Source organism: Podarcis bocagei (assembly GCF_964188305.1).
Source record: "Podarcis bocagei genome assembly, chromosome: 4".
Lineage (NCBI taxonomy): Eukaryota > Metazoa > Chordata > Lepidosauria > Squamata > Lacertidae > Podarcis > Podarcis bocagei.
In genome coordinates this window covers 79,415,192-79,432,111 of record NC_138128.1, presented here as the reverse complement: position 1 = coordinate 79,432,111, position 16,920 = coordinate 79,415,192, and the positions used below count along the sequence as shown (strand labels likewise).

Below are 16,920 nucleotides of genomic sequence, written 5' to 3'. Positions count from 1 at the left end.
GTTTTGGGGGCTGAAATGGTGGTGGTGGTAGAACGTTTTCCCCCAGAGGCCTCCAGAGAGCATTAGCTGCCTGTGGGATGCTGCCTCTTACAGAAGCTAGCAAGCAAAGCAAGAAGTAGCTTCCACTGACATAGATGCTGCCCCTTCCATTCCCAGACCATAGGTTATTGCACTAAGATCACTACATCTCATCTATGCCTTAGAAGGGGAATGTGAGGTTAACAGAAGTTCTTATAGAGTTAGCAAAGTTAATGGACAAACTGCGAGAAAAGGACATTAGAGACTTTGAAAAAGAATGGGAACCTTTTACAGTGTATTTGCAGAAACAAACAAAAAAAATAGACTTGTTGGCAGGATTTAAATAAACATTTACAACTTTATTTACACAAAACAAGAAATATCACATAGCATAATATACGAACAGCAGAATGTATCATTTGATGCAATAAACCAGAAATGGAAGCTGAGGGAAGTCAACAGGGAGGGGGGGAATTGAAAAATGAATGTTTAGTATTGATACTGGAGATTTGTTTTGAAAATGTAAAATCAATAAAAAATTTGACAACCAAAACAAGCAGAAGTTCTTATAGACTACATTCTGTCTCCCCCATCTAGCATATTTTTAGATGTGTGAGCTACCAAATGTGTTGGTTCTGTCTTTCTGCCTCAATCTCTTCCCCACGCCCCTGAGTTTTAAGAACACTGAAGCTCAAACACTTCCCATTGTTAATACAGGCAACCCCCATTTTTGTGTGTGCAATATGTGTGCAATCATGCACACGCGCATCATGCCGAATCCTGAAAGTGACAGAAAACGTCACAAGAGGGGTAGGGGTAGGGGGTGGAACGGGGTGTTTGCAGGCTTTTCCAGTGGTGTCTCAAATATACACAATTTCACTTAAATGTGTGGTGCCTTGGAATGTAACCCCCGCATAAACTGGAAGTTGCCTGTAACATGGAAATAGTTTCTTACTTATGCAGCCTCCCCTCCCCCCCTAGCAACTATTTAAATAAATACTCTATATGGGAAATTGGTAGCTTTCAAATCATTGTGTGTTCTCTGTCGTAAGTTGTGAGAATTATGTCAGCTTCTCATAATACGTTTGCCACTGAGGCGTTTCCCCTGGCCACAAGAGTAAGCAAATAATGAGACTATTAAGTACAGCTATGCTTGATCAGACCAAAAAGCAATGCTTTGCATGTACCGTTGGGTTTGATATAGCTTGTGTTCATCGGTATGACTTGATTGGATGTAATTGACTTTAAAAGAAGAAGGGCTGATGCAAAAGAGACACACTCTTGCCTGAAACCCCAGAAAAAAATCTTGAGTGATGTTATTCCGGGCACCAAGAATCTCGCTCCCTACACAGATTAAGTTGCATAAAGTAGGCGACACTGTTGTGCCACAAGCACAAGTGGAGGGCAGGACAAAACAAGGTGACTCATGTCAAATGTGTTTTCCTAACCCTTCCGAAATAGCCAATTTAATCAGATGGAATATTCTCAGAAAGCATGGATGCCCTGACAATATCCTATGGCACCTGTCATTTAGAAAGCGAGGGGGAGAATCTTCCTGGATTTATTTTCTTTAGTTCCAAGAAAAAGCCATAAGTGCTTTTAAATGAGCCATTATTTAGCTAGTAACCTTTGGATTAATACCTTGGTCTGAAATCTGTCCTCCATCATCATCATCATCATATTATGGCACAGGATAGAAAACACTACAAAGAATAGGTTCAGATTATACTTATCGCGCACATTTGATAAGCTGTGCTTATTTACTAGTACATTAATACATGACGTAAGAATGCCATTTAGTGAGGATCCTGATTATTCCCCAGGAACATCTATATTTCTGGCCACTTGATAGGCTCTGTGTAACGAGTGGTGGTTTTTATGGTTGATTTAATTGTCTTATATTTTAGGGCATGCATGCCATAAGTGCAAGCTCCTTTGATTAAAAAGTGCCTGTTTATTCTGTTGATACATTTGCTATAGCTATTATGAGAAAATATACAGCAATCCAACAAATGTTTTAAATTGAAGTTTCAATTTGTGACAAATGGTGGGATTATATTGTATGTTGCTTTAGGATGCCCCATGGGAAGTGATTCATAAATGAAATTAACAGCCACCACAACAAAACAACCACAACTGTCTTCACATGATAAGTCTGAATGAAGAAGAAAAATGCCGTAGAAGCATAAATTTCCTCCATTTTAATTATTCTACCTATTTCCTTATTACACTTAGACTTCACTATTCCCTTGTGAAGCCTGAGAAAAATATTTGAAGCTATTAATAAGTAGTTCCTCATCCAGACACTGACCAAATTTATCCACACCTGTTCACCCTGCCACTTTCCCGGGGGGAAATTGATGGTTTAGAGCTGAAATTGATGGCTTAACACAATTGGGTTTTCTGCAGATTGTAGTTTGTTCCGATTTAGCACTAAAGAGCAGCCTTCCCAGGGAAATGCAGTGAGGCAAAGGCAAAGTCAACTCAGACCCATGCCTAGAAAGGATGGGGCAAGTGCAAAGCTGCTCGGAGCCATGCTTTCTAGGCACAGAATGTCCTGTGTAGATGAGGCCAGAGATTAGCTAAATTTTCACTAGGTAAGTGCACCGAGTTCTCTCCGTCTCAGTTATTTTCCGTGTTTTTTTTTAATGTCCTCAGAAATATATAGGTGCTGGACTTCAATAACTAAAAGATTCATTCAAAGTACAATTTATCATGCTTGGAGAGACCTCCCTATGGGGAGATCTGAAGACCTATGGATTACAAATTTGATCAAGATGAAAGTTGGAGCTTGTGGGACATTAGGGACATTTGGACTTAAAAGCAATAAGAAACAAGATTTGGGCTCCACTTTCGAATATGGAGGTCTGGTTGGAAGAAAATCAGATTTTTTTTGAGACAGAGCCTCTCCGAAACCCATGGTTAATATAAAAGACTACCAACAAAACCGGCAGAGAGGGACTGAGAGAGACTTAAGGGCCTCGGATGTAAGATCTCCAGGCTGAGAGTTGATGACTGAGAGATAATTTGGGGATCGAAACCGGGAAAGGGGGGGGGTGAGAGTTTTGGAATCCAAAGGGTGTATAACTATATGGTTTTTTCTTTTGGTATTTTGTTTTGTAACTTATAAAAATTGGGAAAATTGTGAAAGGGAATTTGGATCGACCTTAGAAAAGGGTGTAAATGATGAGTATTGGGGTCTAAATTGAGGTTCATAAGTTAAAATTGGGCATCTGAAATGAATTAAGTATGACATTAATAAGGTAAAAATGGGAAAGAAGAACTTGCTGAGCTGATTATGGGAATTGGGATACAAGAAGGGGGGATGTGGGGAAGTCAGTGAAAGATGTTAACAAAATAAGGATTTGAAATTATACTTGTTATTTGTGTTGTGTGGTGTTATGTATGTCTATGTTTTTGTGTTTGTCTTAAAATTTGTGAAAATTTAATAAAAATGTTATTTAAAAAAACAACAAAGTACAATTTATCATGGAAGTAGCTTCTAATGAATTCGTTTCTTTCCTCACAGGAAATCAGCGACAATGAAATTTTGGAACTGGTGCACAGTGCTCTCGGGAGGATGACCGTCATACGACAGATCTTCCCTCTGTCAAGAGAGAATAATCAACGATGCATGAGGAACAACCACCGGATATCTTCGCTCCTCTGTGACCCACAAGAAGGTTATCTTCAAATGCTTCAGGTCAGTAGCATATCTGTTGAGTATCCCTTCTCTTTCCCCTGGGAGGAGGTTGTGACCTGTGACTTTACTAGGAAAGTTTCACAGGAGTAATAGAACAGGAGAAATGCAAATGGAAGGACTTAGGTCTCAGTGTGTTCCACATACAAGATGTAAATGGCTGTTGGCCAACCCAATTATCTCCTTCCCCTAGTTTCCAAATGCTTTAGATCTAATTTTATTGGCAGCCCATTGCACTGACTCCTGTCAAATCCTCTTGGGATGCTATTTTATGTAAAAAGTATGTTATGTTCTATTGCCATTTATTAAGCAATTTCATGTATTGACTAGGGAAGTTGAACATGGAAATTTTGACAAGAGCTCTGCTGAAATGACTTAGGTACAGTGGTACCCCGCAAGACGAACGCCTCGCAAGACGGAAAACCCGCTAGACGAAAGGGTTTTCCGTTTTGGAGGCGCTTCGCAAAACGAATTTCCCTATGGGCTTGCCTCGCAAGACGACAGCCCATAGGGAAATCTCCGGGACAGCGGGGAAGCGCAGCACGTCTTCCCCACTGTCCTCAGACCTCCTCTCGCCGCGCGGCATCGGAATGAAGCTCCGATGCCGGGCGGGGGGGGAACGCCTCCTCCCCCCCCGCGCGGCATCGGAACGAAGCTCCGATGCCGGGCGGGGGGGGGGGACGCCTCCTCCCGGCGCGCGGCATCGGAACGAAGCTCCGGTGCCGGGCGGGGGGGGGGACGCCTCCTCCCGGCGCGCGGCATCGGAACGAAGCTCCGATGCCGGGCGGGGGGGGGGACGCCTCCTCCCGGCGCGCGGCATCGGAACGAAGCTCCGATGCCGGGCGGGGGGGAACGCCTCCTCCCCCCCGCGCGGCATCGGAACGAAGCTCCGATGCCGCGCGGGGGGGGGGGAACGCCTCCTCCCGGCGTGCGGCATCGGAACGAAGCTCCGATGCCGGGCGGGGGGGGGGGGAACGCCTCCTCCCGGCGCGCGGCATCGGAACGAAGCTCCGATGCCGGGCGGGGGGGCGGGGACACCTTCTCCCGCCGCCCGGCATCGGATGGCTTTCCTGAAGACTTGGGGTGGGAGGAGGGTTTTCCTTCCCGCCGCCAACATTCAGAATGCTGTTCTGAATGTTGGCGGTGGGGAGGAAAAACCCTCCTCCCACGCAAGCCCCGGGAACAGAGGGAAAGCGCTGCGCGCCTTCCCCTCTGTTCCCGTACCTGTCCTGAAGGCTTGCGGTGCGGAGAAAAGCCCTTCTCCGCACCGCCAGCCTGGCAAGCGGTTTCCCTAGGAACGCATTAATTGATTTTCAATGCATTCCTATGGGAAACCGTGCTTCGCAAGACTAAAAACTCGCAAGAAGAAAAAACTTGCGGAACCAATTAATTTCGTCTTGTGAGGCACCACTGTACCTGGTTTTTGCATTCCTTGGCATGTGTTGAAATTTGCAATTTTTGACGCTTGAGGATATTCTTGTGTGGTTTGGTTGTGTGAATATAGATAAGCGCCACAACCCCAGAAAGAGCTAAGCACTCCTAAGCTCATTCTGAATTTCTGACCCAATATCCTTTTAAAATCAAATAAGACTAAACAAACTGTCATAGCCAGGAATGTGAGAATTATATTCAAAATGTCCTCACAGGTACATTGGATTCATGTTTATACATTATCCCATACATAGAAGCAAGCAGGAAGCTCAAATTGTGGGGAAAGGAAAGAGAATAGGACTTTTCGTTGATTGTAAGGAAGTCATAGGAAGATGCTACATCAATAGTCCACTAGACTCAGGAAAATGTCAGGTACTAGGCCGCCAAGTCAATTGCAGTCTTTTTGAAAAGGAAAAATGAACATGGCATTCTTCATTGGACTTGCTTAAAAAGATCTAGTTCCAAGAGATAATTACATGCTGGAAAGATGATTTTCCCAAGACCATCCTCCTTGGTAATTGTTCACCTCACTTTAGTTGGAGGGGACATCCAGAACAGGGCCTCTGAAGAGGATGTTAAGCTTTGGGTATGTGCACATCTGATGTAGTGATGTTTGTCGACTTGAACAGCTTTAATAGCTACGAGTGGCTAGTGGTCATGCTGCCTCCAAGATCAGAGGCAATTTGCTTCCAAGTGCTAGTAGCTGAGGAACACTAATGCAAGAGTATAGTGGTACCTCAAGTTAAGAACTAAATTTGTTCTGGAGGTCCGTTCTTAACCTGAAACTGTTCTTAACCTGAGGTACCACTTTAGCTAATGGGGCCTCCTGCTGCCGCCACACGATTTCTGTTTTCATCCTGAAGCAAAGTTCTTAACCCGAGGTACTATTTCTGGGTTAGTGGAGTCTGTAACCTGAAGCATCCATAACCTGAAGCGTCTGTAACCCAAGGTACCACTGTACTATTGTCCCAATCTCCTGTTGGTGGGCTTCCTATATACACCAGGTTGACCGCCATGGATTCTGGGCTAGAAAAGCTTTTTGGTGTGACCCAGTGGGGCTCTTAAGTTACTTCCCCACCCCACCTCATTGCTGGAGCCAAAGCACCTCCTCTTGGGCCATTGGTGATTCTGCACCAGCTCAGTCTTCCTGCTCCCAGTTGCAACTGAAGCAGTAGGACAGGAGTGATGATTATATTAACTGCTCCCCCCGCCAGACCTCAGATGTTGCTTAGAATGTTAATGGTAAAACATTTACTGCTTTCTCTGCCAGATTGGAAAGAGTGTTTCGGTCTTGTTGTTTCCTTTTGAAATGTCCAGTAGTCATCAAATCAGCTTAATATGTAGTAATAAATAATACCTGGCCCCCTTTCTTATTAGCTGTTGCTGGCTCTGTTTTGCTATAGTAAGCAAACAGATTTCTGCCATCTTCTTAGGGTAGTATTTATTGGGGCAAATAAATGCAACTACTTAGAATATAAGCCAATAAAGAAAAAATGTTTAGGTCACAGCATATTAACTTTAATCTGATAGAATTAGCTAAAATTCTGCCGGAGCTACTTGGTTCTGAATGTCCTCGTGAACAGCACCCAAAGGTTTTCTTTATTGGTGACAAACCTTGTAAAGCTCTGTCTGACAAGGCTAGTAAAACTGTCCATAAAACTCAGACAGTGGAGCACATCGCTCCTAAACTGTGTGTGCCTTGACTGTGCAGTGCCTACCTTATTCCATCAGATCTCTTGCCAGCATTGTCTTCTGGCCCTCATTTGGAGCCATGAAGCCAAATGTTTAAATAAATTTAGGTTTTGTTTGTTCCAAATCTCTCAAGTGGGAGGATTTTGATGGAAGGTCTTGACGGTAAATGTATGGGATGGCAGAGAATGAGTTTGGGAGGCATGTTACTACTTTCTGAATCGTGGTAGAAGCCCTGCTTCATCACACACAGAGACCCTGCCATGGCAACCTGCCACACACTGGTTTATGTTTGAGTGGCACTTTTCTATGAGTTGCAGATGTTTCTGGGATGCACTCTCACTTTGATCATTTTACCCTATGGATCTTCTTTACGCTAAACATTTCTGCCCTGCTGACCTTCTCACCCCTGTTAGACTTTAGGCCTTGGGATCCAGATTGGCTTTGGTTTACAGACATTTGATCTGGCTAGAACAATGTGTGTCAGACAGCAGCAGCATGCATTGGTTTAAATGCCTAAAGAGAACCTACAAGTATATGCACATGGGTTCTCTTCTGACATTTAAGCAAGTGCACACGAGTTAGGTGAAGAGTCTTCTGTCAAGACAAAGCTTGCCTTTATGTGGATTTATTCCACCCTGATTCAAAATCTGTCAAGGTCTTTCAGTGGGGCAGGGGCACACCTCAGGGTAGACAATTACATTTCCACACTGTATTAATTTATTAACATACCTCTAATCCAAGCTATATCTTTTTTTTTTTAAAAAAAGTGGGTTTTTTTGGGGGTGGAGCTATTGGGTTGTTGTTTTTATTTTGATTATGTATTTTGTGGTTTTATATTTTGATTTTATTCTGTGAACAGCCCTGAGACCTCCAGGTATAGGGCAGTCTATAAATGCAATAAATAAATATCAGTTGATCTCAGGGCAAGATACAGCAATCAAACAAAAAAAACATGAAGCACAACCAATAATAGTCATGTTCAGTATAAAATCTTAAATGCTGAGTGCCAGCAAACATTACAAGCAAGTCATATTCTAAGCTATTCTCACCATAGGCCAAATGCCTGAGTAAAAAGCCAGGTTTTAATTTGGTGTGGAGGACAGCCCTCTCCCATCTCACCAGATCTTAACTTTAAGGCAGGAATATGTAGTGAGAGGTGCTCTCTCAAGTATCATGGTCCCAATCCATTCAGGGTTCTAAACATTATGACAAACACTGTGAAAGTGGGGAGGAAGCATATTGGCAGCCAGTTCAATTCCTTTAGGATTGGTGTTGGACTGCAAACTCACTTCCACCTTTTGCACTATCTGCAAGTTGCATGTCATTGTCAAGGGCAGCCCCAAGCAGAGTGCATTGCAGTAGTCTAACTAGGAGCTTATATGGAGCATGGACTGCTGTGGCCAGGCTCTCTTTCTCCAGGAACAGTTGTAGCTGGTGGGCCAGCAAAAAGCACCATGAACCACTGAAACAACTTGAACTCTGAGTGACGACTCTAGGAGCAGTCTCAGACTGTGTGCCTCTTCCTCTAGGGGGAGGCAACTAGCTAAGTCTAGAGCAAGTCTGTTACTCAATTCCTGAATATGTACTGCATGCTAGGAAAATGGTTGTCCCATTCTTCACTCTATTGAATAACATATATGAGCTATTAAACACTAACCAACACTTTCTGGCTGAGGGCCCTCAACTGTTTATCCTGAACCTGGGAGTCAATTGCAGCATCTCTCGCACACTTGAACTGGAAATACGTGTCACGTTAACATTCCTTCCCACAATGGAGACTAATCTCTTCTTAATGGACAATTGACCTATAAGTTCAGACGTCTTGCCATCATTGGAAGTCACCAGTGATGTGACCTGGAGGCAAGAAGAAGCACACAGTGTTGCACTGCTAGAATGCGAGTAAGTTGTCCTAGACAGAATAAGGGTAATATGCTGTTGTGAGCACAGATTTTCAAAATGACTCCTGCTCTATTATTAGTTGTGCTGTGTGAATGCAGATCATCCATTACCCCTGAAATAATATATTTACCAGCTAAGGTGTAGGGTTTCAGTTATTACTGAAAAACAATTTCACAGCTCTGTGCTTCTGGTTTTTTTTTTTTAAAAATGTTATTTCTATTCACATTTTGTGTGTTCTTGCAGGAACTGATTTACCTAAACTCAGTTTGTTCTTCTGTGTTTTTTTATTTAAAATATGGGATGAAAGGATCTGAGGCAGCTGACCTTACTCCATCTAAACCCAAAATATAAAAAAGCACGTATAGTACCCTGGGGGATTGAAGCAGTTAAACACACATGCTATGAGCTGAGTTACAAGTTCTTAGTTCAAACATAATCTTAGCCATGAAGTCATAGACATCTGATTTGTCACTTTGGGAACAGGTTGCTGGACTAGATGGGCAGGCTCTTTTAATGTGCATTGAGTGCTCTTACATAAGCCAATAGCTTCAGACCTTATTCACCCTGAGCTGTAATATGACCTACTTTACAGGTTTGTTGTAGATGTAAGGTTATTTTGAACTATAGTCTGCACAGCCAACAACAACAACAAAACGTTCTTGATGTACAGTAGATATTAACAAGCTTGAGATACAGTATTCCATAGACCAAAGGCGGAACAGAAGTCTCCCAGCGCCACTGATTGGGTTTGTCTTTTCAGAAAGGCCCAGAGCCAATAAAAAATGGTGGCAATCCAATAAGGTGATCTAGGAGGAAACCATGGTCAATGGTACTGAAAGCTGCCAAGAGGTCCAGAAGAACAAAGAGGGTTACATTCAACCCATCCATTCCCTGGTGTAGTCATCCACCAGGGTGATCAAGTCTGTTTCCATCCAATAGCCAGGCCAGAAACCAGATTGCAATGGATCTAAGTAATTACTTTCATTTAAGACTGCCTGGAATTGAAATGCCACCACTCTTTCAACGTTACTGAAGAATGAAAGATTTGATACCGGACAGTAATTGCTGCCCTTTTCAGAAGTGCCAGCACAGCCTTTTGCCGATGCTCTGCTCTTCTCCTTGACTTCAGCATTGCAAAATTGCACTATGCAGGGATTTGGAAGGACCGATGTTTCAATAGCACCAGGGAGTCATATCTGTATCAGTCACTACTATGGCTACTGCCTGCCCAAACAGTTCCTGATGTTTATAAGAGCAGTCTGTTAGTTTGATCTTGACTGCTGTAGTCCATTCTGAATATCTCTTAAGGAATAGGGAAAGAATATATTTCTCCTACTCCACCATGTTAGATCTTAGTTAACATTAGAAGTAATATTGCTGTATGTACAACCCCTCTGAGAACCTTTCATCAAAGTTAATAGTCCATGGATTGATTCGGGAGTTAATTCTGGGGTCTTTGGAACGTATGTTAGTACAGTGGAACCTTGGTTCTCAAGCGGCTTAGTTGACGAACGAATCGGCTCCCGAACGCCAAAAACCTAGAAGTAAGTGTTTCCGTTTTCAAACATTTTTCTGAAGCCAAACATCTAACGCGGCTTCTGCTTGAGTGCAGGAAGCTCCAGCAGCCAATCGGAAGCCACGCCTTGGTTTTTTAATGTTTCGGAAGTCAAACGGACTTCCAGAGAGGATTATGTTCGAGAACCAATGTACCACTGTACCTTTTATGTGTGTTCTCTCTCTCTCTCTCTCTCTCTCTCTCTCTCTCTCTCTCTCTCTCTCTCTCTGTGTGTGTGTGTGTGTGTCATTCTTTACTGGAACAGTGTAGAAGCTGCTTCCCTATAAAATAGCTTCTTGCCACTCCCCTAACTTATTTAAAGAGAATTCACATAGGTTGGCTAAATAGCCTGATCTTTTTTAAATGACAGCATCATCTATGAGGTCCAGCCCACTGGTGGAGGAAGAGGATTGGGGGGGGAGTGCACCGCCCCCGGCAGCGCGATCCCCAGGGTGCCATCGCAGCTGCCCCCTGCCTGCACTGGGCACCCTGCCCCCACAGGTGGCACACCCTGCCCCCAGGACGCACCCCCTGCCCCTGTGGGCAGCACACCACGCCTCCGGGACACGCACCCTGCCCCCACCTGCTCTCCACCCTCGGTGCTGGAGCATGAAGCTCTGCCACTGGTCCAGCCATGTGGACGTGCCTTTCACAGTGCTTTGCAAATATGTGAAGGAGAAATGTGGTTTGATATGGGATGATGACAGGAATGGAATTTGTGTGAATAACCCAATGACTGTCAGTCTGCTCTCAGAAACAGAAGCCAAGTCATTTTTGTCAATCAGGGGTTGTTGGGGTTTTTTTGCCTAAGGGACACGGTTGAGATTGAATTTGTGTCCTGTGATTACTAGAAATCTTTTGTTACTCTCAGAAGGATGTTGATTCTGTGTGGAGGGGGGTTTATGCAAGTAACTGAAGGACACTTGTTACTTGAAAGATATGAACAACAGAGACAGAGAGAAATTGTTCAGGGAGTTATAACTGTGTGTAAAAGAGCAAAATGAAGAAAAAAGAAATGAAAACTGAGTATTGGTGAAAATTCCCTGACAGGGTGATCCATTAAATAGTGAAAGAGTTGCTGAAAGAAAGGACTGTAAGTCTTGTCACTTGAGTCTTTTGAAAACTAGAATGGACAAAGTAGCAGAAAATAGCTGTATTAAAAAAGGAGAAACCTCACTGTCATATGAGATGGACTGAATCTATTTGAATGGCTCTTTTGTTTTTGCTCTTCCTTTTTTTCTTTTGGTCCCCCCCCCTCTTTTTTATAAAGAAACATTACAATTCAAATTACAGAGTGCAAACAGTACATCATTTTTTCTTTTGTTTCAAATACAACAAAAGAAGACGCTTTTCAGTCTGCAAATGCTGATCCCATAAGTATGTCAACCAAAAACTTCATCTATTTCTGACTTGGGCGATTTTTAATTTTTCCAAACTGTAACATACTTTTGGGGGTAGAGGGGGACTCGTTGTTTTATTTTTATGTAGGATAAGCAAGAAAGCCATTTGACACAACAAAATCTGCTTTCTGCTTTTTCTAGCCCTTTGGTCACAAAAACCTGATGGGGAAGCTTCTCTGCTACTGCTAGCTTCCAAAGCCTGCTGTGCCATCAATCTCTCCAATTTTGTGATTTTTCTAGAACACAGCCTAGAAAAGGGAGACAATTGGGAGGGACTGGTCCAGGAGAATAAACAGTAAAGGGTAAAACCAGAAAGGAGGGGTCTAAGAAGAAAAGAACAACTTGGAAGGGGAATAGCTGAAGTAAGGAAAGTTGATGCTCATGTATATTGGTTTGAAACATTGGACCAAATTTTTGCCTAAAGCTTTCTCATTTCCTAGGTCATTTTAAAGCTCACTTTACAAGCATTTGTGTGCAAAACTGCTTCCAAAAGAAATTGACTTTTTTGCAGGATGAAAAGTGATCAAAAGGATCAAAAGCATTGCAAAGTGCGGGGTCGCAACTCCTTGATAAGATGTCATCTAGCTTCCCCACAAACAAATCAGAATGAATGCTCAATAAGCATCCAGCATCATATAACCTTCCCACAAACTTTGTACAGATGAGGCAGGATGAGTTCTGTTTTGGCTCGACTCTGTCTCTTTGAACTTTAAGTATATAGTAGAATTTTGTAATACCTTACTATGTGAATACACATGGCTCTAAGTCCATAGGCGCCGACTCCATGGGGCCTGAGGGGGCCCGAGCCCCCTCAAAAATTCGTTTGGGGGGCTCCGCCCCCGCAATAATCTCGGGCGCCCCTCCAGCAGAGCGCCACCGCCACCCCTCCCCCAGCCCAAAATGCACAGGGTCGGGCTGCATGCCTCCTGCCCTCCCTCCCGAGCAAAAGCTCCACCCAATTTCCTTCGGAGCTGATTAATAGGCACAGCACGCTCTCCCCTATTCGCTCACGAGTAGGCGGTGCCACTTTATCTGCATATTCATGAGCTTATTTATTATTCATGAGCTTTCGCGGGCTCCCCCAATGTTTTTTATAAGTCGGCGCCCCTGTCTAAGTCTCTCCAGAAAATTCTGCCTCTGGAAGAGTGGCATGTGTTTCAGTTACCTCCATCTGCTACAGTCTTGAAAGATGACAGTTGTGTCCACTCATGGAGTGTGCTTGGCAACTGAAAGTCTCGGGATACTCAGCCTGAGAACGCATTATTCAAGCAATGGCATCTGGCAATCAGCTTGCTTTCCTAGTTTGTGTCTCTCCCCATTGTCCTCTTGCCTAACTCGATACCTAGCCTTGCTGACTATTCTGAACCTGCCATAGGTATGATACTGGGTCATTCTCCTGCTGAGCTGCCTTATTCTCCTGAAAGATGTTTCTTTTTGATTAAAGGAACAGAAAGTTTGAAAGAGTAACTTCCAATAAAAGAAAGAAAGAAATTGTTCCTGATCTATTGAACTTGCTCAGCAGTAGAACGTTCCAAGTTGCAGGCCGGTTCTCCCCTTTTCACCATTGTATCCTCTTTGTTCCTGACTGCCGGGTGAGGTTGACAGTTCACCATACCAGTAATTTCCTCCTGGATTTCCAAGTCCCCTTTTAACCTAGTTTGGAATGGACCCTGTATGGGGTTGACCTACACACATACACTTGATTTTGATTTGATTTCCCTTCATTCCTCAGCAATTTCTGACTTGGAGCTTAAGGTGTGAAGTGGCTCCAGTGATGAGCATCAATTTTAGGCAACACTGGACGATACCAAAACTTCTCTGAAGTGTTTGATCTGGGATTATTCATTAATGTGCGAAACATCCCATAGCAAGTATATTCTGAAGGAAATCCCAGTGTTCAGTGGGGTGTATTCCCAGGCAATGAAGTATAGGATTGCAGCCTTAATGCATCAGTGAAGGCCCTTTTCATGTAACCTTCACTGGATGGGGGCTGTTCTAACAAATCTCCTTACTCAGGGCTATTTTTTCAGCCAGAACTCACTGACACTCAGTTCTGGCCCCTCTCAGGTGGGCACCATTGCCATTATAAGAAAAGAAGGGACGAATTCATGGTGAGTTCCTGCACCTCCTTTTCTAGCTGCAGTTCAACATATGAAAGGGAACTTCTTGTGGCAATGTTGACCAAGTTTCCAAACAAGGTGATTCTGGCATGGTGAAGAGCTACATTGGGGGGGTTCCTTCCATGAACACTAGGTCTTCATTTTGACATTACTTGCTGAACATATTATACTACCAGAGCTTCCTGAAAAGATACTCAAACGACGTGGCTTATAATGAAGATGGACAATATCACCAATTCTTTCAGGATGCATTATGCAAAAGTAGTAAGAAGTACATTTGTATGTGTCCAGTAAAAGTTCCCTGGGTCTTACAGTGGAGAGGGTTGTCTTGCTGTTCTTATGTACATATTTAGAAATGTATTGAAAGTAGCAAAGGGGCTTCTCCATTGTGGCATCCTGACTTTGGAACTTCCTCCCCCTTGAAATCAACTATATTTCAGGCAATTTTAGGCACCAGGTTAAAACCTGCCTTTTTGCTCAGATTTCTAAGCTTTCACTTGAGGTGGTTTTAACGGCCATTTCTACTCTTGCATCTTAGTGTATTGTGTTTGGTTTTGTGAAATGTTATTTTTACCTCCAGATGTGGGGCAGGAAACAAATTGTCTGAATAAAACAAAGTATTCCTTCTCCCAAGTGTGTAACGAGGAAAAATCAGCAGTGCTGCACAACCCAGTAAACCCAAATCAAAAGTGGTGACCTTGTTTTTATATTCTCCTTAGCACTCCTTTTCTACCAATCGAGGCACACTGCACCTGAGATAATTCTTCAGTTTCCTCTTTTCTCATGTCTTGAGACCACCAGGGTAGGCCTTGCATAGCGGTTCAGGAATTTACATGAATTCCTTGTTATCATGCACCTCCATGTGCAGTGGGTGTTCACAGCAAATTGAGATTTGTGGTGGTGCTTGAGGTAACAAATATGAGCAAGCTTCCCCCCTTTCCTCCTTCACAGCATTTCCATTTTTGGCAGCAAAAGTGTGATACTGTAAATATCTTCTCTAACACCAGAAGAGAGTTGTGTGAGGGAAACGTGTTCACTTCTATGAGTCCGTAACGGATGGGGCCCCTGAAAGGGATTTGAAGTGACAGCAATGTGGAATTCTGAATGTCATGTTTAAAGGAGGAAAGGTAGCTGGAAAGGTTCTTGCTGTATCTAAAGCATGGGAGGGAACTGGGGGAAATTAGTTTGACCCTGATCTGGAAACACATTTGTGGCGGTGTTGTTTTCCTTCTGTGCAGTGAACTGCAAAGTTTGAAGGGGCCTTTCCGTGTGGAGTGATTTTAGTAGTCGCTGGTGGAAGATGCAGAGTTTGAGTGATGTGTATCTCTACTTTGAATTTATGTATCTTTTCTAAACTTTTTTTTTTGAACAGTTCTTGTTTTAAGGCTGTCATGATTTTTACTGATTGGTTATTAAGCTTGAAATACTCAGTTCTGTAATTATAAATATTTTTAAATTGTAGATTTCCCTGACAAAGGATCAGAGTGGTCTGAAATGTGATAGGAAATAGTGTGTACTATTTTCCCTACCTTGTGCTTTTTGCTCATTTTCTCAATTTGAAATTTATTGGGTCCCCAATTTTCTGCTTAGGTTTCCTACCTATAAGCAGCTGCTTACAGCTGTGCTTCTTGTGTTGGTGTAATACAGTTGCAACCCTATGCACTGCCAATAGCGACGTCAAAGGCACCCACCTTTTCTACTATTTGATTTCTGGATTCCCTGCCCATCACTTCTTGTCACTATTAGGACCTCTGGGATGTTCTATTTTCCACTAACATCTGCCCCTCCGTTCTACCTGCCCATCTAAACATATGAAAATACAGTGGTGCCTCGCAAGACGAAATTAATCGGTTCCGTGAATCTCTTCGTCTTGCGAAGCACGGCTATTAGCGGCTTAGTGGCTATTAGCGGCTTAGTGGCTATTAACGGCTTAGTGGCTTAGCGGCTATTAATGGCTTAACGGCTTTAAGAAAGAGGAAACAAACTCGCAAGAACTCGCAAGACGTTTCATCTTGCGAAGCAAGCCCATAGGGAAATTCGTCTTGCGGAACGACTAAAAAAATGGAAAACTCTTTCGTCTTGCGCGTTTTTCGTCTTGCGAGGCATTCGTCTTGCGAGGTACCACTGTACCTATGCTTCAGGCATATGAGAGAGAAGTGGATTCTCCCTTAAAGAGAACATGCACATTAACAATGAACAAAAAACCTAGAGGCCATGAGTGAGAGCACACATACTAAATACCATAAACCAGGCATGGGGAACCTGTGGGCCTCTGGATGTTGTTGGACTCCAACCCCTATGAACCTCAGCTATCAGGACCAAAGGCCAGCGACTGTGGAAACTGTTGTCCCCCACATTTTGTGAGCCACAGATTTCCCATCCCTGCTGCAAACAGTGAGGGAAATGAAAAATAGGCAAGCTGTCTGCATCCTCAAACAGCAGGTTTTTTTGGCAAGGATATATATATATATATATATATATATATATATATATATATATATATCCATCTTTCAAAATAGAAGATGTTCAGAATGAAAAGTCTTCAAAATGAAGAATTTTTGAAAAGGCACCACATGTTATATATGCTGTGACTTCCCTCTCTCCAGAACTATAATAGAACAGTTCAAACCTGAGAGTATGTGTAGTGCATTTCATGCTGGCTACTAAAACTCAACTCTACAATGAATTACTAATATGAAGTGTGGGTGTGAAATGGAATTCATCAGGGAGCAGAAGGAATCCGGTCTCTCACTTTCGGTACATTAAACAAAGTGGTATAGTTTCACCTTCTATGCGTAAAACTTGCTTTTAAGTGAGCTACAGAACCCCGATGAGAAGCTCAGTATAAAAGGAGAACGGGGAGTCCAACTAAATGACAAATACTTGCTTGAACGTTGGCTTTTGAAATGTGGTATGAAGAGACAAAAACTGGAGTTGGGTAGAATAATGAGCTGCAGACTCAAATCCCCTGAGGTTAAACTTTGGCTATTTTTGCAGCTCCATTGGCACTCTGATTTGAGTCTCCTAGAGCTTACCTTCTCAGATTTAGTGATATTGGTGCAATAGCATCAAAAGTCTAGGGCAATCAGAGTTTCCTGCCCTTGC

General features: G+C 43.1%; 1 protein-coding gene across 6 annotated transcripts in view; it reads left to right on the top strand.

Moving 5' to 3' along the window:
• Window positions 1–16,920, top strand: part of GRID1 (glutamate ionotropic receptor delta type subunit 1) — a 740,600-nt gene that overhangs the window by 597,031 nt on the left and 126,649 nt on the right. For all 6 annotated transcript variants that reach the window (XM_081190826.1, XM_081190825.1, XM_081190827.1 and 3 more), the window contains exon 6: window positions 3,548–3,721. In XM_081190826.1, coding sequence (XP_081046952.1) covers window positions 3,548–3,721 — 174 coding nt within the window. The remainder of the gene's footprint in view (window positions 1–3,547; window positions 3,722–16,920) is intronic.